Below are 27,803 nucleotides of genomic sequence, written 5' to 3' on the forward strand. Positions count from 1 at the left end.
ATCAGAAAACAGAAACCTCAAGAGAAAAGTAGAGTAATTATGCAAAAGTAAGAGCAATATTAGACTGACTGTGAAAATTGAGGAAGAGTGAAGGAATTACAATAGAAGATTTAAAAAACAAGGTAGACCAAATCAAGAAACTCAAGGACAAACAAACCAGACTACAAACCAACATCAACAAACAAACTATGGAACGGTCATTTTAGATGAAGAAAGAAAGTTGTGATGCAAGCAAGAGAATGAAGCACTGAGAAAACAGGAAACAGAAAAAGCATTTGTACAAAACTGACTTTGGTGGTCCAATGAAGGCTGTAAAATGTAAATAATAGTAATAATAAATAGTCAGGACTACTACTTATTACAGACAAATAACTTTTCTTTCACATAGCATCATGAATCTTAAATAATTGGAATCCTTTTGATTGTAACAGACTGTTCACTCGCTGTTCCATGAACTGTACTGTACCCATCTGGTTTCAGATTCCGTACAATATCCAGCTCATTTCACAGTCTGTACCACTACTAAAATCACATCCATTTGTACTGAAAAGACAAACATACAAAATTCCTCATATTTATTGGCATCTATTTTATTTTCTGGTCTAAAGTTAATTTTTCAAATTTTTCAACTACTAAAGTTATTTTACCATATAGTGCAGTATATGATATGATGCCTTAGAAACAAAGGAAAATGTTTATGATTACTGCTAACGATTCATCAGTTAACACCAGCATATTAGCTAATCAGACAATACACAGTTGTAGACCCATGGACTGTTTGATCATTACTGTTATTATTTTCAGCACTTTACACCAATGAACATGGTGATATTGTAACTTTGTCACCAAAAGGGCAAGTAGTCCCGGAGATACTTGTGACTATTTACACCAACAGTAATGAATGCATTGTTGTTCTAGTTTGTATTCATTAAGTTAAAGTCACTTCCTAACACTATCATAACACATCAATATCATCATACTTGGGAGTGTCTTCAGATGGTTCTGCAACTGCAGCTAAATCTGGACATTGATAAAAATACCTTAGTTATTTTATCATTCAAATAAGTACACAGTCCAATTAAATGTTAACCCTCCCAGCCCAAAAGCCCAGATATTTTGTTTACTGTAAGAAACGTACATCCCCAGAAATGTAACCTGTATTTCTAATATGTGTTCCTAGTAACCATCTGGCTTATTTCCTGGAGACCTATGAGTTATGTTTTTCTATATATGGATGGGTAATCAGACCAGATTTGAAAAGGTCAGAAGAAATTTTAATAAGTCAAGGTGTACAGCAAGGGTGCAGCCTATCACTTGCTTTATTTAACTTATATATTGGTGATGTAATTGTGAAGTGGAAAGATGAAATACATTTAGAAATAAAAAAAGGATCTAGTGTACAATTAAATACACTGTTACATGCTGATGACCAGACAGTTATACAGGAAACAGGTGATAATTTCCATAAAGTGTTATGTAGATTGAGCCAAAATGCAGTACATTACAACCTAAGTATATCTGCTAATAAGACAAAGATAATGGTTTTCATAGGAAGGAATCCAGTCAGATCGGAAACAATAAAAAATGAGAAAATTTTAGAACAAGTATCCCACAAACTTATCTAGGATGTAATACTAGTTTTAACTATGACAAATACTGAGAAGCTATCTGGAAAAAATTTCAGAGGAAAAATGAGAAAAAAAACCCACAAAGTTATAGCTGTATTTACACTTGTATATGGTTCTGAATCATGGGGAGTAACAAAAAAAGAAAAATCACATATACAAACAACAGAGATGAAGTTCGTGATATATGTAAGGGGTTGTAATAAAGTGGAAAAAATAAGGAATGAAACAGTAAGATCTTTTCAGTTAATGACAAGATAGAAGAGAACAGAATGAAATGGAAGGATCATGTTGATAGAATGACAGAAAACAGATTGCCAAAAAAGATAATGTATTATCAGCCAACTGGAACGAGAGAACTAGGAGGACCACATAAAAAAATGGTTCAAATGGCTCTGAGCACTATGGGACTTAACATCTGAGGTCATCAGTCCCCTAGAAATTAGAACTACTTAAACCTAACAAACCTAAGGACACCACAAACATCCATGCCTTAGGCAGGATTTGAATCTGCGACCATAGCAGTCGTGTGGTTCTAGACAGAAGTGCCTAGAACCGCTTGTGCTCTGCGGCCGGTGGACCACATACGAGATGGATGGGTAGATGATAGGGGAGATGACAACACCTATTCCTTGGAAGGAGATGGTGATGATGTTCCTAGCATTACTGTCTGAATCTTTCTGTCTTGGGTTTCACCGCAAGCTCACAATTGGATGCTGACTGACTGCCAGCAATAGTTTCAATCTCAATAAGTATGTTAAGTAATTCTGAGCACATCCAAACTGTTCCCCATCCAACTTCCAAATGTAATAGGTGGTCCACAAGTTGAAGTGTAAGTAAAAGAATGGCAAACCGTTTCTGATGTGTGTAGGTACATATTAGTTCCTGAAGTGTCATGAGAAGAACAACTTTGCCATTTTAAAATGAGAGTCAGGTAGTTAATTGCATAAAATTTAATAAAGTCTTGGAATAAAGTTTGTGATTTTTTATTGACTCTTCCAAAATGAGGCAGTAGATGGATAGTTTCCCTAGCTGTTATCTAGTATCTATGCCATAAATGTCATCATTCTGCCCTATTAGCAACTCCTTTGCACCTCCACTCCTGTGATTCACAGCTTCCTTCTGCTAGGGATGTACCTGTCTGTATCTGATGTTATGTAAGAGTCTTCGTTCTGGAGATATGGAGATGCAAGGGATTAGTGGCTGATAATATGCCTCACACTTTAGAGTCATATAGAACAACTGAAAGTATTAGCTGGAGTAACAGCTTCAAGATTACTGAAATAGCATGGAGCAGCCTGACAGAGGAAAGCAAAATTACATATGATATAGTTCGTGAAGACATTGTGCTAATCTGCTGTCTCCATAGACATTAGACTTGATATCCATTCAACCAATAATTATTCTGCCAAAAACAAGTTTCTAATAACTTACCTGCGTGCATCATATAAGAATTCCATTCTGAATACTTCCATGCGATGGATAGTGACTGCAACTTGAATCTCCTGAAACTGATTATTGATGAGTCGTGTGAAAATTGCTGTCCCATCATAAACAGATGTCTCATTAGCTCTGGGACGTGATACCTAAAAGAAAGACACAAACTGTTATTACCAGACATAAACTGATACTTAAATGATAATGGCTAATATGCTTAGACAGTAAAAAACATACCAAAGTACAAAGTCACTCCGAGACAGAACATATATAAATTTTTTGCTTGATATTAAAGCTTGATACATTAGAAATATTATCTCATATTACCTTAAACTGGCCCAACTGCTCTGGAGCACCAGTTTTTATGTTATATCCGAGGTTATGTTCTGGAAGAGTTTGTCCACCAATACGTCCTTGAATACCAATTAACCTGAAGTTGCTGTCGTACTCATATGTAAATTTTGCGTTGCTGATTCCTGTCTTAGCTCCAAAATCTATTCTTTCTTCAACAAGGAGACCAGCCACATATTGATAATCCCATCGATATTCAAAGTCCTTTTCAATGTGTAATACTGCACTTGGAAACCCAGTTAGAGGTGAGTAATTTATCTGACTTCTGCCATCTCCATGCAGTATCTGCAGAAACAAAGACCATGTACTGTTATCAGACATTAACATTAAATTTTATTTTTTCACTCATTTCATCTGATACAAACATTTTTTTTTAAAAAAAAGACCATAACAACATTTTCATTTGACAACCACGTGTATTAATAGATTATATTCTTGTTAGGTCTGCGGCTGGATATCATACAGTCATCTTGACACAATATCTGAGCGCTATGGACTTGGTGCACAGGAGCGCAAATTTCAATGGCTTTGTTCTCAAACCATGACATAGGATAATGAGTATAGATCTGAACAGCACCACATTATTAGTTTTGGTAAAAGGTCTACATTTTACTCCCACACCAAGGAGCCTTCCCATCACTGAATTGCTGCATCGTGCTCCGCTCCTCTGTTGAGAGGGTAGTAGTTCCATGCATTGGAGGACAACTGGATTTATTCATTTTACAAGTGGGCTAAGGTTCTGCCACTGTTCTTCTTTCATGGGACATTTATGTGGGTAAAATGGATCTTATACTTAAGAACAGGGCTTATCAAACACTGCAGAATGACCCTACTGAATGAATGAAATGGAAGTCACATCTGTTTTTTTTTTTTTTAAAAAGAGTTTATCATCAAAAGATGTGCTAAGAAACTTTATCCTGGTGCTGCCATTTCATTGAGATTATACAGTTTCCCAAAACTCCACAAAGAAGAGGTACCATTACAACCAACAGTGAGTGATTTGAGTGTACCCACCTACAAGTTGGAGAAGTATCTAGCATCTGTTCATATAAACTATACTATATATCTACAAATGAACAATCACGACAAATTTTTCATTAGTAAGAAGTTGGATGGAAGTTAGAAATGATGAACTTCTCAAGGACATCTTTATTTAGTATCAATGTTGTTGAGGTATTTTTTTTTGGGCTTCGTGCAGTGATGAGAGTTATTGTGATCGTTTCTCAGCTTTGGTTAATGATAATAACTGATACCAGTGCCTGTGAGTTTAATTTGTACACCACAGCACTGAAGATGATCACTATGTGATTGAAAATCAATTCTGCTATCAATAAACCATCAATATTATGGCCAACACTGACCTTCCTTTTATTTTAGTGATGAGGGTAGTCAAGGTGCACCTGAAATCATAGCAAGTACAGCAGAGAGACCTCCATGCTGTAGGATGCTCCAGGGATCCTGTATTTTAAGTCATGAGTCAGTTTTATTGAGAACTAGAGAACCTAAAGAGATCAGAGTCACTAAAAGTAAAGTGAAGAATAAATCAAGCATTTATCTTCATATTGTTGGACTATTCCTTTAGTAGTGTTGTGGGTTAATGAATAACTATGGAGTATCTGTCAGGAGTCTGATGACTTTCACTAGATACAGAAGTGTTTGACAATCACGGACTCTCGTATTCTTTCATGCAATAAAATAATGTGGCCATGGGTTGTCAAGAGACTAGCACATCACCACCGACTAAACTCTATGATTGATGAGCTCTGGCACTGAGCTAAAACTGCATGGAATGATGTAACTGTATTAGTCACCTAAGCTCAGTTGAACTTCATATTTGATACCTAGCTGGGTTAGAGCCTTTGCTGCTGACAGAAATGGCATCTCTTGTGTATTGAATTTCACAAACAAATCACTAACATATTCAATCATGTATTAGCCCTACAGTATTACAGTGGTAATACTGTATATACTCAATAAGTAATATCTGATTATTTTCTATCCTTCCCAGAGTTGTTATTTTATTGGTCAGGAGTGTACATAGATTGATTGTTTGATGTTTAAGGACCACCACAGCAACAACCAGTCAAGGAATGAGTCTTTCCATGATTTTGTTCTCTCCACTGTTATAATATCTCTCAACTATCTCATGTTTTGAGCACATTTTCAATGTGTAATAAATAAGAGAGGAATTCTGGAAATTAAATTACCTTATAAAGGATTCCAAGAAGTTTCACTCCATTACTGGCCACACTGTAGTTAATTTTCATTGCTAAAGCAATTTCATAAAAATAAAAAGACTAACTGTGCTTTATAACAACTAACGCTTTACAGGAACATGCTACAAGACATTATTTTAATTATAAATGTGTATATTCATGTTGCTTCTCAGTTGTGTAAAACTGGATTGACAATTTTTACCAAAATATTTACCAAGTACTGTAATACCTAGTAAATGTGCTGAAGTCATTAGTGATTTAAACCCATGAGACAAAACTCTTTATTCTTACAAGCACTCTAATCTCTTTAGGTTCTCTAGTTCTCAATAAAACTGACTCATGACTTAAAATACAGGATCCTTCAAAAATAATATATGTATTACAAATTATTACATTGTCAAAGCTACTGATCGCTGCCCCCCACAGCTCGTTTATTGGAGAAACAATTACACTGTCTACTTTATATTTGTTGCCCCTAGATTTTGGTTCTCTTTATTTTCTTCAAATGGCTCTGAGCACTATGGGACTCAACTGCTGTGGTCATAAGTCCCCTAGAACTTAGAACTACTCAAACCTAACTAACCTAAGGACAGCACACAACACCCAGCCATCACGAGGCAGAGAAAATCCCTGACCCCGCCGGGAATCGAACCCGGGAACCTGGGCGTGAGAAGCGAGAACTCTACTGCACGACCACGAGACGCGGGCTTTATTTTCTTGGTTTACATGTTGCAAAATGGCTAAGCAACAGCAGAAATAATGAGTATGCGAAGTGCAATTCCCTGATTACAGTGCAAAGATGTTTCGGGTTGAGGTACCAAACTTATCCTCCAAATGGATGGAACATTCACAGGTGGTATCAATAATTTGTAGACACATGTGTGCATGTAAATGAAAGAGTCCTTGTTGCCCTCATGTTTCTGACAAAAATGTCATACGAATTCAAACCACTCTCCAACGGAGTCCAACAAAATCAATTTGTCATGTCATTTGGGAGTCACAGCTGCTTACAACAATTTTGCATCTTTTGGGATGTCAGTTGGTTACAAAGCCATACAAGCTACAACTGTTAAGACTGCACATCGTGATAAAAAAGGCAAACTTGTGGCATCTTCTGATGAGCTTCAGAATATTATTGACAATGATAATACTTTCTCACAATGCATCATGTTCAGTGATGAACTGACTTTCCACTTCAGTGGGAAAGGAAACAAACACAGTGTTCAAATTTGGGCCCTGTTTATGGCCCATTCTTCTTAGATGGAAACATGGTTAACACTCAGCAGCATTTTCCTGTGTTATAAAACTGGTTGTTTCCGAGGATGAATGAGGACAATTTCATTTTTCAACAATAATGGATAGCCCCTCACTGGAGTTGCCAAGAGTGTGAATATCTGTTGGATTGGTTGTCAAAGAGCCGGCAACTTAACATTTCTCAGCTAGCCTCCTCGGTTACTGGGTTTGACTTCTTCCTGTGGGTTTAATTAAGGACAAGATTCATACACCAAAACTACCACAGAATTTAGAAGAGTACAACAAAATCCGTACTGCCATAACACCAGTGATGATGGACACGGTTGCCCGAGTATGGGATGAGTTCCAGTACTGATGTGATACTATTTATGTCACTGGTGCAGGACATGTTGAACATCTGTAATCTCAACTTAAGAAATTTGTAAATAAGCGTCCTTACATATAAAACTGCACAACTCACAGACATCTTCAAAAACTTCCCCCCCCCCCCCCCCCCCACTCATATAAGGCTAATTTGGAGGGACTTGGTATTATTTAGAAGATGGGAAACATTTTATGTTAAGTGTGATAAGGTAGTCATACTAGCTTTCAAGAGCTAAGGTGTAAATGACATGTACCATATTTAAATTAACAACAATAACAAAACAACAACAACAATAATAATAATAATAATAATAATAATTAGTGATAATGACAGAGTTACAGCTTAGTACAGAGTACTGAATTATTTTCTGACTCACCTCTGCTAACTGTCCAGAGCGATGATACCGATACAGGACTCGAGCTCCATCTCCAGGAAAGACAGTCTGCAGCAGTGCTCCAGAATGAGCAAAATGCTGTACATAGGAACGGGCTGCACCAGGGGCTGTGTAGGATACACGGAGAAATCCAAGAGAAGGTTGACATGAAAATGAATGGCGTGTACCACTTGGTAGTACTACCTGACGCAATCCTCCATCAGGAGAATACTGTAGCCCAAACCGTCGTTTGCTTGGCAGTGTAATGTGCGACAGCTGTGGGAAGTAAATTACTGTTTCAGTTATGTGTTGGAACAAATTCAACTCATGGTTTACTTTGACACATTAACATTATTCTTATAACATCATCTATCTGTTATATGACAAAAGGCTAATGCAGTAAAAGTGTGAAACTATGACAGAAGAAATGTTTGATCTGTATCACACTGATGGTGTGGCATGACTATTTTCAGAGGAAGAAAACTAACTAATAGTTTCTAATTCAGTGCTTTTTTTAACTTCTGAATTCAATAACATGATAGTAGATGTTAGGTTGAAATTAAATGCTATGGTCATTATAGATGGAGTTACATACTGAAATCACAATGACACACAGAATTTTGTAAGTGATAAAATGAAACAATCAAATAAATTTTACATTCATTGAGATTTTGAATAACCTGATTAGATGTAACACTGTATAAAATGTGTTGCCATGGAATATTTGGTCAATTTTATGCACAAAAAGGTGCTTTCTTGATGGAAACAATGTAGCAGGATGATTATGTTAAAGTATAATTGCAAAAGAAGTAACAACAATAAGTGAACACACACACACACACACACACACACACACACACACACAGAGAGAGAGAGAGAGAGAGAGAGAGAGAGAGAGGGGGGGGGGGGGGTTATTGAGCTAGACGGTGTAAAAGCAAACAAGGAAGACTTTAATGATACTGACTGCCATCTAACAGAACTCGGGTTTTGGTTATAATTGGTGGTGCAAACGATGTCTATTGCAATGAACTAAAAAGTGCCGTCTGTGACTTATGGAAAACCCTAGATACAGTTAAAAGTATGATAGTGACTGGAAAACTACACAGATATGACCTAATGGAAATGTCACATGTCAACCAGGAAATTATTAAGGCAAACAGGCAATTTCACAAAATATGCAAAGAATACAGAAACACAAACTTCCTACATGTGAAATTCTTACAAAGGAAACACTTCACCAGGCATGGTAAGCATTTAAATATTCATGGGAAAAAGTTCATAGGTTCTAGAATAAATGAGAGGGCTGAGATGATGTACACAAATAACTATATCATGCCTATTATTGTATCAACTCAAAACGGAGAAGCCATCTCATCACAGATGATATCAGCAACAAAAAAAGCAGCAGAACAAACACAATCAACAGTAGTTACCCAAAATGCAGTGGTACAAACAATAATCGGAGCAGAAATCCCAACAACAGCATCACCATCAACAGTAGCATCACAGACAACAATAACAACAGAAATCCCAGCAATAGCAGGAGCAGCAGCAGACATGGAAACAACCATCCACGGGGCACAAGTAGACGGAAAAGGATACCTCCTACCCATCTGAAGGATTTTTTAATTGCAGATACGACAAAAAAGTAGCCACCAAGATAAGTAACATTAAATGTCTAATAGTACTCTACCAAAATATACAATGTGTAAAAAACATAGTGCAACAGCTGGAAGTTGAGTTGCAAATCTTAGACAGCACTGTTATCTGTATTACAGAGCACTGGTGAAGAAAGTGAAATCATATATATTAATTTACCCTCATGTGTCCACGCATGTTCTTATTGCTACAACACAATGAAAGGTGGAGGATCATGTATTAATGTTAAGAACGGTATTGAATTTAAAGTCAGAAATGATATTATCATGCTAAGTGTAGACAAAGGCTTTGAAGTGTCAGCAATAGAGATAGTTGCTATAAATATGCCCAAGAAACTAACTGTATTATGTGTACACCATTCTCCCAGTGGTAATTTAGAGACATTCTTTTCAAAACTTGTACAAAGCCTAGAACTAGCGTTGACTCTGAAACATAATATCCTTTTGTGCGGGGACTTTAACATAAATACAGCTAAAACAGATGACACCAGTAGCACATTTATGAATATCCTACATAGTTTTAGCATGTCATCACTAGATAACTGTGCAACAAGAATAACCACACATTCATCATCTACCATTGACCATGTAGCTACAGATGTAGGCAGAGAAAACTGTGATACACTTGTTAAAAATCTGGGCCTGCCTGACCATCTATGTCAGATTATAAAAGTAAAAGCTTGTGTAAAAAAAGAATCAAAACTGCATGTATATAAAAGAGGCTACTCTCCATCAGCTTTGCAAGAGTTTTCCTTAAAATTAACACATGTAAGTTGGGAAGGAGTATATATAGAAACTAAAGTGAATAGCAAATTCTCCCATTTTATGTCAGATTTTAAATTAAAATTTGAAGAAACATTCCCCAAAGCATTAATTCCTAGTGGAACACACACCAACAATAAATGGATTACTAAAGGAATTAGAAAATGTGCTCAATCTTGTAAATACCTAAACTCCATTAAAAGGAGAATAATGATCCAGTTTTTTGCACTACTACAAAAACTACAAAAGGATCTACAGGAAGGTACTCAACACTGCAAAAAAATCAGCCAATGATAGGTTCATAAATTTAGCCAATAATAAAAGTAAAGCTACATGGGTTGTAGTGAAACAAGAAACGGGAACTGTGAAGCAGAGGGGTACAAACACAAATCAAGAACAAGGAAAACTTAGAAAGTAACCCAAAAGAATTAGCAAATTATGTAAATACCTACTTTAGCAGCATTGCAACGAAATCACAGAAAAATTTTCCAAAAAGTGCTAATCAACCAGTACAGAAGCATATAGCAAACTCAATGGTATTGCTTCCAACTACTGAGGAGGAAGTATGCAATGTTGTAAGGCAATTAAAGAATAAAAACTCGGTAGGTTTAGATGAAATCCCAATGTGTGTGCTAAAAAAATGCATAAATGATATCAAAGTTCCACTAACGGAAATCATAAATGAATCCTGCAAAACTGGTTGCTTCCCTTATTATCTGAAGCACGCCAAAATTTTACCAGTTCACAAGAAAGGTGACGTAGAAAATGTTGAGAACTACAGACCAATAGCCCTATTGTCATGCTTTTCAAAAGTGATAGAAACAATAATGAAAAACAGGCTTATGAGCTATCTAAGTAAATTCAACCTTCTCTGGAATGACCAGCATGGTTTCAGGCCTGGTAGAGGTTCAGAATCTGCAATAGCACAATTCACAGAAACAGTTTAGAAGCACTAGATGAGAACAGCTATGTAACTGGCCATTTCCTAGACCTGTCTAAGGCCTTTGATACAGTTGACCACCAGAAGCTGTTGCATAAGTTAGAGGCACTAGGAATAAGGGGAGTGGTTTTCAAATGGTTTCGTTCATATCTAGAAAACAGAGTACAGTCAGTAGAGATCACACATGTGTCCAGTGGATCAAAGTACATTGAGAAACATATATCTGATCCACAATATATCAATATTGGGGTCCCTCAAGGAAGTGTACTGGGCCCAGTATTGTTTCTGGTGTATATAAATGATTTCCCGCAACATATTAGCCATGGAGAGAAGATATTGTTTGCTGATGACAGCAACATAGTAATCACCAGTAAGACACCAGCACAAATGCTAAGAAATTCTACTGAAGTGCTGAGGGATGTTCACAATTGGCCTCAGGAAAACAAAGTAATTCTCGACATAAAGAATTAAATAGAATATGCTTCAGAATGAACAGAAAACAGAGTCCCTTAAATGTAAAACTAGGTAACATCTCCATAGATGATGTACCTACAACAAAATTCTAGGGTTACACATTGACAGCCAAATGAAGTGGAATGAACATGCTATGAAACTCTCAGCAAAGATATCCACAACATGTGGCGAAGAGTTCTCGGGCTTCCAGCCGGGTGGCGGTGTCTTCAAACTGCGATGTTTCGATGAGTGACATACTCATCATCTTCTGGCGAAGTGCCGAGACTTTGCGGATGCCGGTCCCTTTATACCTGCGGTGTGCCCCCCACCACCTGGCCGTGGGAGGCTGGGTCCAGAGGAGCCGGCAGGCGGGGTGGAGGGGGAAGCAGGTGCACCGTTCGTGTCTCCGTCAGAGCATTCTGATCGCGTCTCGTGAGCTGGACGGTTCCTGTTGCGTTCCTGGCGTATTGCGGCTAATGCTGGATTCCAGGCTGCGCTCAGTTGATAGCCTTCGTCCCTGTTCACAAGATTCTCGTGGACCCGTATTTCTATTGATTCTTTAATGATGCTATCCCAATAGCTCCCGGCTCGGCACAGCACCCTGGTGTTTTCGAAATCAAAGGTGTGGTTTTCTTTGATGCTATGTTCAGCTATAGCAGATTTCTCTATCTGTCCAAGTCGAACATGCCTGATGTGTTCCTCGCACCTTTTAGAGATGCAGCGCTGCGTTTGACCGATGTACTGCACACCACATTCGCAGGCAATGTTGTATATACAAGGTGTGTTTAGTTTGAGTGGGTCTTTAGCTGAGCCCAGCAGCTCTTTCGTCTTCGGCGGTGGTCGGAAGACGGTATTTATGCTTGCTTTTCTTAATAGCCTCCCGATTTTGGCTGATGTGGGCCCCAAATATGGAAGAAAGGCGAGTCTCTTGTTAACTTCCTCTTCCTCTTCCTCTTCCTGAAATTTGTCAGCCTGTCTCCTCTTGAAAGCCCTGCCAATCTGTGTTTCACTGTACCAGTTTTTCCGAAATACCTCTCTTAGGTGGTGTAATTCGTCTGAGAGGCTTTCTTTGTCACAAATGACGTGCGCCCTATGTACCAAGGTGGTCAGTACTGACTGGCGTTGTGCCGGATGGTGGCAGCTGGTTGCGTGGAGGTACAGGTCTGTGTGCGTCTTTTTTCTATATACTGAATGGCCCAGCGTGCCATCCGCTTTCTTCCTGATCAGTATGTCCAGGAATGGAATACAGCCATTCTCTTCTACTTCCATCGTGAAGGTGATATTCTTATGTATGCCGTTTAGGTGGTCCATAAACTCCTCCAGCGCCTGCCTGCCATGCTGCCAAATCACGAAAGTGTCGTCCACATAGCGGAAGAAGTGCCTGGGTTTACGGTGAGCAGTTTGTAGTGCCACCTCCTCAAAGTGTTCCATATAAAGATTCGCAATCCCTGGAGCAAGGGGAGATCCCATGGCCACTCCATCCACTTGTTCATAATGCTCTCCATTGCACTTGAAGTAGGTGGTCGTAAGTGCATATTCAAAGAGCTTCACTGTTTCAGGCTCAAAGTGCTGATTAAGGAGCGCCAAGGCGTCTTGTAGCAGTACTTTCGTGAACAAGGAGGTGACGTCGAAGCTCACGAGTAGGTCATCACTCTGTATTCAGATGTCCTTCAGTATTCTAACGAAATCCGCGGAGTTTTTCACGTGATGACTGCAGTGTCCCACCAGTGGTTTCAATAGTGTCGCCAGGTATTTGGCCAGTCCATAACTGTGCGAGTTGATAGTGTCCAGAATCGGCCGTAGAGGCACCCCATCTTTGTGAATCTTGGGCAACCCATACATGCGCGGTGTCGTTGGCGCTCTGGGATACAGCCGTTTCTGCACTGCCTCTAGTAGATCTGAGTCCTTCACTAGCGCCATGGTTTTCCTGGTCATCGTCGATGTAGGGTCCTTGTTGAGCTTCCTGTAGGCTGGGTCTTGCAGCAGAGAGCAGATTTTCTGTTGGTAGTCGACTGTGCGAATCAGCACCATCGCATATCCCTTGTCTGCTGGGAGGACCATGATGTCAGCATCATCCCTCAGTGCGCGGATAGCCTCTCACTCCTGCGCAGTAATGTTAGCTTTAGGGAGTCGTGACTTGTCGATGATCCTGCAGGTCTCCCTTCGGATCTGGTCAGCTTCCTCCTTGGGTAGGCCTCGGATTGCTTCCTCTACGCTGCTGATGATGTCCCGTTTCGGTATGGTCCTTGGTACAGGTGCAAAGTTCAACCCTTTCGTGAGGACAGAAGTTGTGGCTGCATCTAGCACCTTATCTGTCAAATTTACAATAGCTCTGGTGCTATTTGTCACCTTCTGGGTCGACTGAGCTCCATAGAGTCTGCCGAATTTGTTGATCTGTTTTGCGGCAACATGTCGTTTCTGCACCTCACTGTCAGCGTGAGAGCTGCAGTCAACCCACTCCCAAGTGTGTGCCGGTAATGCTTCTGCCATTTTCAGGTGACATGCAATCAGGATGCGTGCATTCTTGTCCAGTTCTTGCCGTGTGTAGTGAATGCATTCCCTGACAATGGCCCTGAGCGCGGCCTGGAATCCAGCATTAGCCGCAATACGCCAGGAACGCAACAAGAACCGTCCAGCTCACGAGACGCGATCAGAATGCTCTGACAGAGACACGAATGGCGCACCCGCTTCCCCCTCCACCCCGCCCGCCGGCTTCTCTGGACCAAGCCTCCCGTGACCAGGTGGTGGGGGGTACACCGCAGGTATAAAGATACCGGCATCCACAAAGTCTCGGCAGTTCGCCAGAAGATGATGAGTACGTCACTCGTCGAAACGTCGCAGTTTGAAGACACCGCCACCCGGCTGGAAGCCCGAGAACTCTTCGCCAGCTGTATACGCCGGGAAAGCATACATTCACATATCCACAACATGTTATGCACTTAGAATCCTTGTATCCTCATGCAGTAATGAATGTTTGAGAACTGTCTACTTTAGTTATGTTCATTCAGTAATCAGTTATGGTATTATTTTCTGGGGAAACAGTGCTCAGAATTTACAAACAGTGTTTAAAATGCAAAGGAGAGCAGTAAGAATTATAACGTAAAGCAGCAAGCCGGTCCACTGCAGAGAATTTTTCAAAATGTTAGAAATTCTAACTGTTCCTTGAGAATTTATATTGCAAATCACAGTGTACATCAAGAAAAACATAGAAAATTATAGCACAAATAGCAGTTTTCATAACTATAGTGGAAGAACAAGTCACTGTCCTCAGCTAGATGGAAAGAAAAAACATAAGACTCAAAATAGCCTCTTGTGCGAAGGTGTAAAACTGTATAATAAACTGCCACAGAAAATAAAAGAAACAGATAACATGTACTGCTTTAGGAAAAATCTTAAATTGTTTTTGCAGGTACACTGCTTTTACACTTTAAGTGAATTCCTTAGAACAAAATGATTGTGAATGACTCTTGTTTCACAATATTTAACTATATGTAATGTTTTGATAAGGATTGTAAATAACTTATATGCCACAATGTTTAGCTACTTGTAACAGCAAACTGTATAAATATATGAATATACACCAACTGACAACATCCATACATTTTAAAATGTGCACCGATGGCTAAGTCTGCCTACAAAAGAGTGAATGAGATTGCTTACAAAGAATGTGTGTGATGCATGCTGCAATTTTGCTTTCAGCTTATGGTAGTCTGTTAAAATTTATTAATAAGTGAAACTGATGGCTAGAAAAAGCAGCATAAATTACTTCCAATTCATATAAGAGTGCGGTATTAAACAAATTATAAAAAATGCTAATCACGAGATACATGAAAAGGTCCAGTGGAGGGATCAAAGAAGAAGGACAAATTGTCATTTACATGGGTCATTAGTGAATCAAATAACTACAACTTCATACAGTACAACAAATAATTCATGTTCTCAGGGATAAAACCCAGAGACCGTGTTTATCCTTGTTAGACACTGAGAGAGCCTCTTCCTCATTCTCCCTCATTCTCTACACATTCCAAGTAATTTATGTGACCATGTATTGAAATTCAATCCATGTAAACATGACCAAAGGGCAAGTAAAATGAAAATTTCAAGATTTAAAATGCTCTGAATTTATTTTCTGTTAGAAATGAGCACGGGACAAACATCTCTGCATGGTACTTCATTGATATATTCATATTAATGACACTGATGGGTAAACCCAGTACTACAATGTAACTAGAATATTTTCAGACAGAATCTTTCACTCAGCAGCAGTTGCGCACTGTTTTGAAATTTGCTGGCATATTAAAACTGTGTGCTGAAGCATGATTCAAAGCCCAGTACAGCAGACTGGTTTAATCTGCCAGAAAGTATCAAGTAGAATACTAGTCTTATAGTAATGGTTCATGTGCCATTTTACATTCATTCTGCTGCTCATCACAAAGGTATGTCCTACTCTTATAAGATCTGCGCTAGTTTCCAGAAGCTAACCTTTACTCGCAAGATTACTCCACAAACCAGAACAGTATATTCTGTATAGGAAAGGAGAACATCCTGCATCGCATATCTGCTTGATTCAAAGATAATAGCAGTGCGTAACAGTCAGTGTAATTTCCCATCATATTTGTACTTTGGCAATGAGTAGATCTCTCATCTCTCAATAAAGTTGACAATGTAATCCCAAGAAGACACTCGTCTGACCCTGTTTTACAGAGTAGACTTCTCAGATACTTTCAAGCAGATGAGACACAGTATCAGCAGCATTGACTGTGATGAAAAGTGGCTCTTCAAAGCTCCAATACTAGTTCCAAGTTCACTTCACCTTAGTACCAGGTCACCTACAAGTAACCACTCCACTAGGGGACTGATAACTCAATTTAACTTTACAAAGAACTCCCAATATGTCTGTAACACACTTGTCGACAGAGGTTTTCTGACAAACTATGCATCAGTTCTTCAGAGTGATTGGTCAGTATAATGCACATCCATAAATGTCCCGCTCATAGCAGTTCAGAAACAAGCCTGTTTGCTGGGGATAAAAAACTTGGAGAATGGACAAAGGGTGAATATGATAACGTGCTCTTCACAAATGAAGAGAGACCAGCTTGGTAGCTGTGGACTCCTAGTGTGAAGAGACATTTATACATTATATTGGTGAGTCCAGGGAGTTTCACACCTTTGTTGTGCCTGAAAACCATTGGCCACAAGAATAAATACATATCACTAGTCAGAGTTGGGGAAAATGATAAGTATGTAGCTGTCAGAGTTGTGGTGATACCAAAACTTGTTTCAGATGGTACGGGGCTGTTTTTCCTTTTTTCTCTCGGTTAGTTTCTGTGTAAGTATTACAGACAATAGCATGATTCCTACATTGGTGGTGACTGTTTGGAATTAGATCTTTTCTGCATCAGCATGAAGATGATTGGTCTGCGTTTCAAAGAAAATATAGGAAATTCACAGAAATTTCTTGCATGAAGTTATAAGGTGAACCCTACCAAAACACTCTAGAATTAATTACACTGCCAGTTGTGTGGAAAACACTAAAAATGTGGTAGCAACTGTTCATTGTACTTAAAAAATAATAGAGGCAAACTTTGTCATCATTGTATTAGCATGCAGTGGAACACATTTAAGAGACTGCACACTGCAATGGCAATGCCCTACTTGAATAACAGCTTCGAAATGGATAGTTCGTATATCTAAAGTCTTTTCACCACATACAAGTAAAGAACCACTAGCAAGTACTCTGATTCTTACATTTTCAGGCAAATTTCATTATGTGAAAATATAAAGATATAATATGTTTTTAAGTACTTACCATATTAAGTTCATTGTAAGTGAACTGTGTAACACCATCCTTTGGAGAACTAATTTCTGAGAGCAAACCATGACTTTCATAGCTGTATTTTTCACTTTGTACACCCCACTGCCAGCTGTCAACCCTGTTGAATCTGTAAAATTAAACACATGAAATAAATCTACTGTACCTAAAATTGTTTTGACAAAACTGCTAATGTAAATTTGAGCAAATGGACTCACATGTCCCATGTCACTGGTGTGCGCACAATCTAGGGAAACACAGTCACTTGTGAGTAGGCAGTCTAAGGTAACAGTGTCACTATGTTTTCGATACAGGAACAATGGAGTTGGATCAAGATTGAATGTGCCAGAGGTCATACAGCTCGACAGTGTCATCAAGGTCTTCAAGAGGCGTGCGAGGAATCGGCATTGCTGTATAGAGCAGTGGCATGTTGGATAAAAGCCTTCAACCAAGGTTGGCAAACTGTGGCAGACATGCATTGGGCAGGTCGTCATGACGTCTCTGAAGAAGATGTGCATGCTGTTGCCATGTTAGAGGACAGTGATCGACACCATATGATTCGTGAGTTCACCCATGAAACTGGATTAACGCAACCAACTGTGCTTTGCATCCTGACGGAATGCCTGGGCATGAGAAAAATTGCATCACGGTGGGTTCCGCATGACTCGACAGAAACGCAGAAACGGATGCGTTACGATGCTGCTCAGATGCACTTGGAGCACTACGAGCATGAAGGAGAGGCTTTCTGGATGAGACATAGGCCACATAGTATGAGCTAAAATTGAAATGCCAATCCAATGAATGGCATCATTAAGGGTCGCCATGAAAGTCAAAAGTGTGTCAGAGACCCAGTATGGTGAAATTTATGGTGATTCTCATGTATAACTGTGATGGTGTTATCCTAATGCATTACGTTACTCCAAAGCAGACCGTCAATGCACAGAATTACTGTTCGTTTTCGGAGCATCATTTGCGAGCAGCTTTGTGAAAAAAGGGGTGACACTTTCTGTGCAACCCACCCATCATTTTGCCCGACAATGCATGGGTCCATACAGTGCAAGCTGTGGCTGCTCTGCTCGGTCAATGCGACTGGGAAGTACTGTAACATCCACCATACTCCTCGGAATCACATTCTTTGATTCCGAAGGTGAAAGAACCACTTCGTGGCATTCGCTTCAGAACTGTTCCAGAGATTCGACAGGCAGTAGGCCGCTCCACTCGCACCATCAACAGAAGAGGCTTTGCTAACGGTATACTATGCCTTCCACATCACTGGCAATGGGTTCTACACAACGCAGGTGACTACTTTGAAGGACAGTAACAGGTGCAAACATGCAACTCTTTTGTATTGGTTGTGAATAAATAGTTGCCACTATTTAAGTTCCAACCCTTGTGTATTTTATTAATTTTATGACTTACCGAACGAAAGCGCTGGCAGGTCGATAGACACACAAACAAACACAAACATACACACAAAATTCTAGCTTCCGCAACCAATGGTTGCCTCATCAGCAAAGAGGGAAGGAGAGGGAAAGACGAAAGGATGTGGGTTTTAAGGGAGAGGGTAAGGAGTCATTCCAATCCCGGGAGCGGAAAGACTTACCTTAGGGGGAAAAAAGGACAGGTATACACTCGCACACACACACATATCCATCCACACATACAGACACAAGCAGACATATTTAAAGAACTTTAAAGACCTTTAAAGACATTTTTTCCCACGTGGAATGTTTCCCTCTATTATATTGATATTATTAATTTTATGACAATTTATCAATTTAAGTTAGCAAAAATTCCAAAGATGATATTTTTAAATGACAGTGGAAGCACAGAACCAGTGAAAGCCATGTTATATAAAATGAATGTAAGTGAAGGAAAATGCGTGAAACTTCCTGGAACATTGAAACGTTAGACTGAGACTCAAACTCAGAACCTTTGCCTTTTGCGTGCAAGTACTCCACCAACTGAGCTACTTGACCACAATTCATGACCCATCCTCACTCACAGCTTTATTTCTGCCACTACCACATCCATTCTGCAGGAGAACTTCTGTTAAGCTTGGAAGGTAGGAGATGCACTGGGAAAAGTAAAGCTGTGAGGACGAGTCATGAGTCATGCTTGGGCAGCTCAGCTGGTAGAGTGCTTGCCTGTGAAAGGTAAAGGTGCTAGGTCTGAGTCCCAGTCCAACACACAGTTTTAATCTGCCAGGAAGTTTCATACCAGTACACACACACTGCAGAGTGAAAATTCATTCTAGAAAACACGTTTTAAATATGTCAATGAGTAACACAGTGTCACACATTTATCTGGTATAAGGAGTAACAAAAGGAGTCCAGTAACAGTTGCAATTGAGTGTTAAAGTTGGATTATCTTGTAAGGACTGCAACTTACAGCTAGCAGTTGTCAGAGGGTTAAAAAGAACAAGGTGATCTTCCTGTTGTGATCTTCCTGTTAGCAAACAGTCACAAGACAGCAACATCTGAATCTGTAAAGAACTCTTTCTAAAGAGAATATCAAGTAATCAGTTTTTTTAAACCAAGTGAAAATCTCAATGAGGTCATCTGTGATTTGGGCTCTCCAGGGAAAGATCTTAGTAAAGAATACCATGTAGTGATTACTTGAGGAAGGAGGAGGCAAGCACAGTTTAGACCATAAATTCAGCTTCTGATTAAAAAAATAACTATAATAATTAACATGTTAACATTTTCTGTGACCTTGTTAAGGCTTTCAGTTGCACGGATCATAAACTGTACAAGAGAGGGTCAGATTAGAATAAGACCTTTACTGTGGTGTTCCATAAGTTTCTGTGTTTGGCTCATTTCTGTTCTTAACCTACCACATCCATACTAGACAGAGCCAGGAGAATAATGGAATGGGCTTACAGTGGTCAGTTGGTCAGTTGGTTCACAGCAAAGAGTTTAACCATAATATTTAAGAATACACATTATTATGCAATTTCAAACAAGTCAAAATGCATTACTGGTACCAGAGGTAGAGATTAATGAGCAAAAACTAGGTAAGACTCTATGTGTGAGGGCCCTAGATGTCCTTATGGATAATAAGCTTTGATGGTGGCAGCATGTAGATTAGTTAACCAAACAGCTGATATTTGTCTCCTTTGCAGCTAGAAATCTCTCTCACTGTTGAGTTTGCTAACATACACTGCATACTTTCACTTAATACTGTTCTATGGCATTATACTCTGGGCCAATGCATCTAATGACAAAAAACATTTATTCAACAGAAGTGTGCAGTTAGGACATTACATAAAGTTAAAATCTGAACATCTCACGATACTTCCTTGGTTTCTAACACCTAAATGCCAATAAATTTACACTGAGGTAACAAAATTCATGGGATTCCTCCTAATCCCATGTTGGGTGTCCTTTTGCCCAGCACAGAGCAGCATCTTGATGCAGCAGGAACTTGATAAGTAGTTGAAGCCCCCTGCAAAAATATAGAGCCACACTGCCTCTATAGCCATCCATAACTGCAAAAGAGTTGCTGGTGTAGGATTTTGTGCACAAACTGACCTCTCAAAAGTTCCACAAATGTTCGATGGGATTTGTGTTGAATGATCTGGGTGGTTAAATCATTCACTCAAATTGTCAAGAGCATTCTTCAAACTAATTGCAAACAATTGGGGCCTGGAGATATGGTGCATTGTCATCCATAAAAATTCCATCATTCTTTGGAAACTTTAAGTCCACAAATGGCTGCAAAAGGTCTCCAAGTAGCCGAACATAACAATTTCAAGTCAATGAATGGTTCAGTTGGACCAGAGTACCCAGTCCATTCCATGTAAACACAGCCCACACCATTACGGAGCCACCACTAGCTTTCATAGTGTCTTGCTGACAAGTTGGGTTCATAGCTTTTTGGGGTCTGCGCCACACTCAAAACCCTATCATCAGATCTTACCAAACAAAATCAGGACTCATCTCATCAGGCCACAGTCTTCCAGTCATCTATGGTCCAACCAATATGGTTATGAGCTCAGGAGAGGTGTTATAGGCAAAGTCATGTTGTTAGCATGCGCACTTGTGTCAGTCATCTGCTGCCACAGCCCATTAACGCCAAATCTCGCCACACTGTCGTAAAACAAATGTTTGTTGTATGTCGCACACTGATTTCTGCAGTTATTTCATGCAGTGTTGCTTGTCTGTTAGCACTGAGAACTCCACACAAACACTGCTGCTCTTGGTCTTTAACTGAAGGCCATTGGCCACTGCGTTGTTTGCGGTGAGAGGTAATGCTTGAAGTTTGGCATTCCCAGCACAGAATATTGAATTCCCTTATGATTTCCAAAATGGAATGTCCCATGTGTGTAGCTCCATGTTCGAAGTCTGTTAATTCATGTAATGTGGCCATAATCACTCAAGAACAAATGACAGATCCGTCAATGCACTGCCCTTTTATTCCTTGTGTATATGATACTACTGCCATCTGTATATGTGCACATCACTATCCCACGAGTGTTGACACCTCATTGCATGCCCTAATGGTATTTTTGGTTAATGAGAAGAGTGAACAGCATAATTCACAAATGCAATACTATACCTAAAAATAATTTCCATGCGATTATGCGTCCCTGTCTAGGTTCAAAATGGCTCTGAGCACTATGGGACTCAACTGCTGAGGTCATTAGTCCCCTAGAACTTGTTAAACCTAACTAACCTAAGGACATCATAAACATCCATGCCCGAGGCAGGATTCGAACCTGCGACCGTAGCGGTCTTGCGGTTCCAGACTGCAGCGCCTTTAACCGCACGGCCACTTCGGCCGGCCCCTGTCTAGGGTTCAAAATAAAGTTTTATATTTTAGTGCAAAAGTCTAGCAGAAAACAAAGCTGGAAATACCCGAAATTCAAACAGGAAGTAAAAGAGTACCTTATTAGCCACTCCTCTAATAATTTATCAGAAAATCTATAACTGGAAATGTAAATTCTGGTTCACACTATTGTTTATATTAAACATGTTTTTAAATTTTTCACTACATACAGAGCCATAGTTATCTCTGAAATCAGTAGAGTTACATAAAGCCTTAGTATGAACTAGTAGCTTAAAGAAGCAGATAAATAGTGGAAAAGCAGTGACACTGGATCCTTTCAAAGTAGCTACCTTCTTGCTTTGTTTTTCAAAATAGCAATAATTAATCTATAGATAATTCCCATAATTTTCACTATGAGCAAATTAGCAGAAATAGCCTGCAGCACTTGTATCTACCTGTTACTGAGTAATATGACTTGTTCTACATAGGTATAGTTTCTGCTGTATGATGGGATCAACAGAATATGTATGTGAGGGGATGAAAAAGAATGATGATGTCAATACGTGTTATAATTTGAATAAAAAGAGAGTATCTTTCAGTGCTTTTTTAAAAATGAATCCTTGTTTAAATATGAGACCTGAAGCAGTAATCAAAATCAAAATAAGCAGTATTATTTCTTATCACATAATTTCAGATAAATTCGATAAACATTATCAGTTTGTGTTTATTCATTTACTTTACGAATACATTTATGTGCATCAATTTGCATTGAGAGTTTTAAATTTATTGTTGAGGGTTATGAATTATTTAGGAATAAAGGAGATGACTCACCGACAAAGGCAGAACAGCTGTGTCATTGAGAGGCACAGAAACAAAAAGTAGCTTGTCTATCTTTCAGAATGAACTCTCTTTTTCTAGCTATAGGAAAAACATGCACACATACGCATACACACTCACCCATGTGCACATACATGCCTGTCTCACTAGATTGTGCTTAGGTGACTACCCAGTTGACTTACCACATTTTAGGGAGACAGGCGTATACATGTGATTGTGTGTGTGTGTGTGTGTGCATGTGGATGTTGTTTTTTCTACAGCTAGAAAAAGGAAGTGCTGTACCTTTTGTTTGTGTGCCTATCGATTGCACAAATTTATAGTTTAAGAACTTATATTAGCATAATGGGTTTATCAGTGGATGGGAAGTTATAAGTAGTAATGTTATCACACTTCACAGGACCTATATTTCATAAAATATGAGCTACCTTTCATTCTTAAACCAATCTTACCGTCAACCCTAGCTTTTTCCCTGTGCAGGATGTGTTCTATGCTACCTCCCACAACTTTTAATTCTAGTAATGTGATAAGCCTTTTTCCACTCTATAATGAGAGTTGTAAAACTCGTCAGTATTTGTCATTCCTGGAAGTCTGACAATATGTTTACATTCAAAGTTCCTCATAAGCTTTCACAGATGTTAAATAGTTTACATTAGATATTCTGACTTCTTAACTGAGAGCAAGGTTTAAAATTTGGCTATCATAAACTTGAATGTATGTGAAGTTATAACCCTCTTGCTGAACACAGTTGCTGCGATTATGTAAAATGCATAATAATTTGGTGATATGACACAATCCATTGTAAGCAAATCACAATAGTGAACATATTGGCAGTGTTGAGAATACTGCAAAAATGTGCTTAAGTATAAAAAAATATTAAAATGTTGTTCTTACCTGTCATAAGAGACATTGACGGGTTGTCCTCCAGTTGCTGGAACCCATGACTGAGGCAAGCCAGCCTGATCAAATGATATTGTAAGGAGAGGTTGTCTTTCACGGTCATAAAATGTCTCCTGTCCAGTTACTTGGTTAAATTCAATACCAAGAACTCTTGAACTGTTCACCTATAATCAATAATGTTATATGTGAACTGTCTTTTTTGTTATTCAAACATAATATCTATATTATGAGATTTTCAAAAAATCTCTCAAAACATTTTTGACAGAAAATTACTACTCAGCATAAATAATTTTATGTGCACTACAGTCTAAGAAAAATTGCAAAGCATTACTAATACAGTAAGGGACACCTATCTTTACACACACACACACACACACACACACACACACACACACACACACACACACACACATATATATATATATATATATATATATATATATATATATATATATATATATATATATATAAATGATATAAATAAAATTGTAAAGTAACATGATATAGACATAGAATAACTATTAAAGACAAGATGTTGCTTAACATTGCTTCAAAAATTCTTGACCACTTTACCTCAAATTTTTATACAACACTTTAATAAACATTCAGATGGACATACACTATATATATTTAATGTACATATAGAGGGTGTTCATTTTAACTGAAGACATTGAAATATTTCAAAAAGTATACGTCGAATCAAAAATGTTTTAATTCCAATCTGTTTGTCTCTGAGGGGGACATCCAAAGATACCACACTCGGCCCACCACCCTATCCCTTGCGTGAGTGGCAGGAGGCAACTTCGAAATCTTCAATGGGAACCCCTGTTTTTTAATGCAGATTATGACTACAGCAAAATCCACATGGATTTTATCTGCAGCATTTTCTTTGTTTCACCACAGATGGTGCTATAATTGGGGGAACAGAAATGGGTACACAATGGTAATCTGTGATATGCTATTCAGTGGCCCTCGAATGTCCAATGGCACGTGGGACCCCACCTCCATGCTATGAGACATGACAGGCCGATATTTCGTAAATTCTGATTGGAAATCCCATTTGCAGTGTTGCATTCCTCTGATGTTTTGAACAGGGGTCTACTCAACATGCCACTGTGGCCGTGTAACGAACTATGACATATCATAACAGGCAGTACACTGAGACTGGAAGCTCATGTATCATGCTGACTTAGAACAGATAGCAGCTACAAACATTATAATACTTTTGCACTGTTTATTGCCTGCACACGTACCTATCATTTGGAGAACAAGTGGATGATGAATGTTGCAACCACAGAAGAAAAAACAGAAATTATCCTGATTTACAGAGAATGTAGGAGAAATGTTGAGGCTGCTCTTGCTTGTATGCCTAGTGTTTTGCAGAAAAAGCTCTCTCTCATTCGTTCTTTTACAAACTCCTTAATGTCTGAAGGCAGTGTACACACCGGCGAAAGAAAATGAAGTAAATGTGTTGAACTTCATGGCTACGATTTCCATTACTAGGTAGTGTTTTGTGAATGAGCAAACCAACAAATGCAAAAGGCACCCATGTTCTCTGCCAAGATGTTCTGGATTAATTAACATATGTTGTGGATCATGGGGAACAAACTCATTGGTCCATATTTTATTGACAGCACATTGAACAGATGCCATTATCAAATATTTTTGGAACAGGGACTAGGGTACGACTGCAGGATGTTGCCCTGGATGTTCAACAACATATTTGGTTTCAGCACAACAGTTGCCCAGAGCACTACATTAGACCACGTGTACACTGGCAAAGTTAGCCCTATTAATTAATAACTAAATAAATCTGTGCTACAAAAATTTGTGATTTCATTTTCTTTCTTGTAGTCTGAGTTAACTATGAAAATAAAAATTGCTTACACAACAATGTGCTGTTCTGTTTTCTTCCCAGCAGAAAATGGAAAAGTTGTATTTACAACTTATCAGTGTATGTTTAGAATACTGCTACAGAATATAAATCGTCCAAAACTGTCACTGAAGCTACTATCCTCACAGATCCAGCACCTGAAGAGGTCTCTCTCATACCCTATATACCAGTGATCCCAAATGAGTTACTCATTCATTCTAAGCAAGTTTTCATTGGCAATAACAATAAACAAGTTTCAGGGTCAGAGAGAGAGAGAGGGGGGGGCAGAGGGGAAGAGGAGGTGGATAAAAAGGTGGGAGGAAATGGACATTTGGACAGAGAGAGGGGAAAGAAGGAGAGGGACAGATGGAGGGGGGACGAGGAGATGGAGAAGAGGGGAGGAGGTGATGGATGGACAGTGGGGGGGGGGGGGAGGAGATGGATGGAGAGGAGAGGCAGGAAGGACGTGGGAAAGAGGAGATGGATAGACACAGGAGATGGAGATTAGGACATACATCCAATTCCCATACATATTTAGCAATTGTGAAGCACTCACACATTCAGTAGTTATTGTTTACAATCAAGATTTGCTCAATAACTGTTAGTGAACAATATATATTTAACAAAAGGGATAGCTCCTGTATAGGTTTGCAGATTTGCACTACTCCCAGCAATAATTTTGTTAAGCTGTGTTTACTTTTTGAGCTTTCCATGCAAGTGAAGAAGTAGCGCACCACTTATTTCTTTTGAAATGCCCAGGCTCTATGCACTGAATGCAGCTAAGCCACATGAAAACAAGTTGTAAGCAACTTGGGTTGTGGTGCCCTTTCAAACACAGACATGGGTTCCCCACATAGCCACTTGGGAACGGAGGGAGGGGAGGAGGGGGGGGCAGGAGGGGGCAAGACCGGGAGCAAGGTGAGCAGCTTTTTCCTCGACACATAGACGAGACAACACTTCCTCATCACACTGCAATGACTGGACCTGCAAAGGCAAGCTACAAAATCACATCAAGACACTGGTGGCTCCTACCATGGTATGACTGATGAATCTGTTTATGCCTACAATGTGTGACAGCAACATTCTTTGTTCAATCAATAGCAACTGACAATGGCAACACCAGCAGCTCTGACTGAGGTTTTTGTAGGTCGTCCTTGGTCATAAGGTGAATGCTGGAGCTGTTCCCTTTAAACCTCTCCAAACAAATTACTAATTAGGAGATATGAAATAAAGCATCCCTTTACCACAACAAACAAATAAAGAGCCAAAACAGTATAACATAGCTAGTACCCTAGCCAGTTCACGTTTAGTGAAGTAACTACACTCCTGGAAATTGAAATAAGAACACCGTGAATTCATTGTCCCAGGAAGGGGAAACTTTATTGACACATTCCTGGGGTCAGATACATCACATGATCACACTGACAGAACCACAGGCACATAGACACAGGCAACAGAGCATGCACAATGTCGGCACTAGTACAGTGTATATCCACCTTTCGCAGCAATGCAGGCTGCTATTCTCACATGGAGACGATCGTAGAGATGCTGGATGTAGTCCTGTGGAATGGCTTGCCATGCCATTTCCACCTGGCACCTCAGTTGGACCAGCGTTCATGCTGGACGTGCAGACCGCGTGAGACGACGCTTCATCCAGTCCCAAACATGCTCAATGGGGGACAGATCCGGAGATCTTGCTGGCCAGGGTAGTTGACTTACACCTTCTAGAGCACGTTGGGTGGCACGGGATACATGCGGACGTGCATTGTCCTGTTGGAACAGCAAGTTCCCTTGCCGGTCTGGGAATGGTAGAACGATGGGTTCGATGACGGTTTGGATGTACCGTGCACTATTCAGTGTCCCCTCGACAATCACCAGTGGTGTACGGCCAGTGTAGGAGATCGCTCCCCACACCATGATGCCGGGTGTTGGCCCTGTGTGCCTCGGTCGTATGCAGTCCTGATTGTGGCGCTCACCTGCACGGCGCCAAACACGCATACGACCATCATTGGCACCAAGGCAGAAGCGACTCTCATCGCTGAAGACGACACGTCTCCATTCGTCCCTCCATTCACGCCTGTCGCGACACCACTGGAGGCGGGCTGCACGATGTTGGGGCGTGAGCGGAAGACGGCCTAACGGTGTGCGGGACCGTAGCCCAGCTTCATGGAGACGGTTGCG

At 39.6% G+C, this 27,803-nt stretch overlaps 1 protein-coding gene across 1 annotated transcript in view; it reads right to left on the reverse strand.

The window, feature by feature from the left end:
• The window catches only part of LOC126475424 (teneurin-a), a 353,360-nt gene that overhangs the window by 22,937 nt on the left and 302,620 nt on the right, over positions 1 to 27,803 (reverse strand). The window contains exons 27-31 of the mRNA XM_050103269.1: positions 23,744 to 23,913; positions 17,243 to 17,375; positions 7,624 to 7,896; positions 3,390 to 3,698; positions 3,060 to 3,211 (exon numbers count right to left, since the gene is read on the reverse strand). Coding sequence (XP_049959226.1) covers positions 3,060 to 3,211; positions 3,390 to 3,698; positions 7,624 to 7,896; positions 17,243 to 17,375; positions 23,744 to 23,913 — 1,037 coding nt within the window. The remainder of the gene's footprint in view (positions 1 to 3,059; positions 3,212 to 3,389; positions 3,699 to 7,623; positions 7,897 to 17,242; positions 17,376 to 23,743; positions 23,914 to 27,803) is intronic.

This window comes from Schistocerca serialis, chromosome 4 (genome assembly GCF_023864345.2).
Source record: "Schistocerca serialis cubense isolate TAMUIC-IGC-003099 chromosome 4, iqSchSeri2.2, whole genome shotgun sequence".
NCBI lineage: Eukaryota > Metazoa > Arthropoda > Insecta > Orthoptera > Acrididae > Schistocerca > Schistocerca serialis.